Raw genomic sequence first — 2,384 nt, forward strand, 5'->3', positions numbered from 1 at the left:
AGTACGCTCTGTCAGAGATCTCCAGTGAGCTCTGTCAGAGACCTCCAGTGAGCTCTGTCAGAGACCTCAAAGTAAGCTCTGTCAGAGACCTCCAGTGAGCTCTGTCAGAGACCTCCAGTGAGCTCTGTCAGAGACCTCCAGTGAGCTCTGTCAGAGATCTCAAAGTAAGCTCTGTCAGAGACCTCCAGTGAGCTCTGTCAGAGACCTCCAGTGAGCTCTGTCAGAGACCTCCAGTGAGCTCTGTCAGAGACCTCCAGTGAGCTCTGTCAGAGATCTCAAAGTAAGCTCTGTCAGAGACCTCCAGTGAGCTCTGTCAGAGACCTCCAGTGAGCTCTGTCAGAGACCTCCAGTGAGCTCTGTCAGAGACCTCCAGTGAGCTCTGTCAGAGACCTCCAGTGAGCTCTGTCAGAGACCTCCAGTGAGCATGTCTGCGTTTCATATTTCAGACTAAGATCTGACCACAGAGCAACAAGAAGTCTGGAGCTCCGGATACCAAGCTGGAGCGACCCCTGGATGGAGATGTGGTTGGTGTTAAAGTCCAGGACCTGGTTGGCACAGTAAAACCTGGTCTTGTGGGGGAAGCCTGAAAGCCTGTTTCTGGTCCTGGTTATCTAACTGTCCCCAGGACCAGTTCACTAACTTTCCCCAAGACCGGGTCACTAACTTTCCCCAAGACCAGTTCACTAACTTTCCCCAGGACCAGTTCACTAACTTTCCCCAAGACCGGTTCACCAACTTTCCCCAAGACCAGTTCACTGACTTTCCCCAGGACCGGTTCACTAACTTTCCCCAGGACCAGTTCACTAACTTTCCCCAAGACCAGTTCACTAACTATCCCCAAGACCGGTTCACTTACTTTCCCCAGGACCGGTTCACTAAGTTTCCTCAGGACCAGTTCACTAACTTTCCCCAGGACCGGTTCACTAACTATCCCCAGGACCGGTTCACTAAGTTTCCTCAGGACCAGTTCACTAACTATCCCCAAGACCGGTTCACTTACTTTCCCCAGGACCGGTTCACTAAGTTTCCTCAGGACCAGTTCACTAACTTTCCCCAGGACCGGTTCACTAACTATCCCCAAGACCGGTTCACTAAGTTTCCTCAGGACCAGTTCACTAACTTTCCCCAGGACCGGTTCACTAACTTTCCCCAAGACCGGTTCATTAAGTTTCCCCAGGACCGGTTCTCTAACAGTCCCCAGGACCGGTTCATTTAGTTTCCCCAGGACCAGTTCATTTAGTTTCCCCAGGACCGGTTCTCTAACAGTCCCCAGGACCGGTTCACCAAGTTTCCCCAGGACCGGTTCACTAACTTTCCCCAGGACCAGTCTCAGGACCGGTTCACTAACTTTCCCCAGGACCAGTCTCAGGACAGGTTCACTAACTTCCCCAGGACCGGTCTCAGCTGTGAGCCGTCATCAGAGACGCTCTGAGACCCCGCCCCCTGAGACCCCGCCCCCTCAGAGATCCATCATTTAAACTGCACATTAAAAAGATCCCTCCAGACTGTCCCGCTCCTCATGGTGTGTTCAGTTACCTGTGGTGCAGGTTTGATGGCGGCGGCCTTCAGGCTCATGGCAGCCGGGTTCATGGGGGTCAGCTCCATGCCGGGCAGCAGGTCGTACAGCTTGTCCTCCCCCTGCTTGTCCCCCTTCAGGCCGCCGTAGGAGGCGCCGCCGCTCCCGCCTCGACCCACGGCTCCGACCCCGGACGCGTAGGCCAGGTAGCCCCGCCCACCCAGCCCCCGCACCCCGGCAGCCCCTACAGGTACAGTCATGTAAATTTCTACAGGAGACCGAAAAGGCAGTGAAATCAATCAAATCACCAAAAATCAAAGAGGAAGAAGAATCAGAGTCAGTGACAACAACAACGCCGCACGCTTGATTCAGATGATCACGTTTGATTTCAACATTCAGACGCAGCCGGATCATAGACCTGTTCATCAGGGGGGGATTCAGAGGAGAGCTGGACTTTAACAAGCTCTGAATCTGAGTTCAAATCAAAGACCCGCCCCCTTTACTTCATGTCTTACACATGGTTTCTTTGACACGTGTTTGGATGCTTTACTGTGATTGGACAGTGTCTTTTGGGGGGCGGGGTTTATCATACTGTCACATGGTTTATCTTGTTTTCATGCTTTCCTTTAAAAGAAAGGAAGATTCATCAAACATGATCGAAGCAGGTTTTAAAAAGAGGAGCTCAGACTCACACGTCTCAAACATGTGAAGCTTCGTATGAAGATGTCTTAAAGGACATTACAAACACTCACAGCCGGTCTGAGGGTTCTAAACCTGCAGGCCGGACCGGTTTACTGGCATGTGGAGTTCTTTAGAAGCTTCACTTCCTGGGTGTTTGAGCTGTTTGAGTTTGAGCTCTCTCTTTGTT

General features: G+C 52.1%; 1 protein-coding gene across 1 annotated transcript in view; it reads right to left on the reverse strand.

Moving 5' to 3' along the window:
* The window catches only part of LOC117809306 (APOBEC1 complementation factor-like), a gene marked incomplete at its 5' end in the record, with an annotated part of 3,496 nt that extends 1,712 nt beyond the window's left edge, over nucleotides 1-1,784 (reverse strand). Inside the window, one exon of the mRNA XM_034678882.1 lies at nucleotides 1,537-1,784. Within this exon, the coding sequence (XP_034534773.1) occupies nucleotides 1,537-1,784 (248 nt within the window). The remainder of the gene's footprint in view (nucleotides 1-1,536) is intronic.
* Between the last annotated feature and the right edge of the window lie 600 nt (nucleotides 1,785-2,384).

Source organism: Notolabrus celidotus, unplaced genomic scaffold, assembly GCF_009762535.1.
Source record: "Notolabrus celidotus isolate fNotCel1 unplaced genomic scaffold, fNotCel1.pri scaffold_249_arrow_ctg1, whole genome shotgun sequence".
Classification (NCBI taxonomy): domain Eukaryota; kingdom Metazoa; phylum Chordata; class Actinopteri; order Labriformes; family Labridae; genus Notolabrus; species Notolabrus celidotus.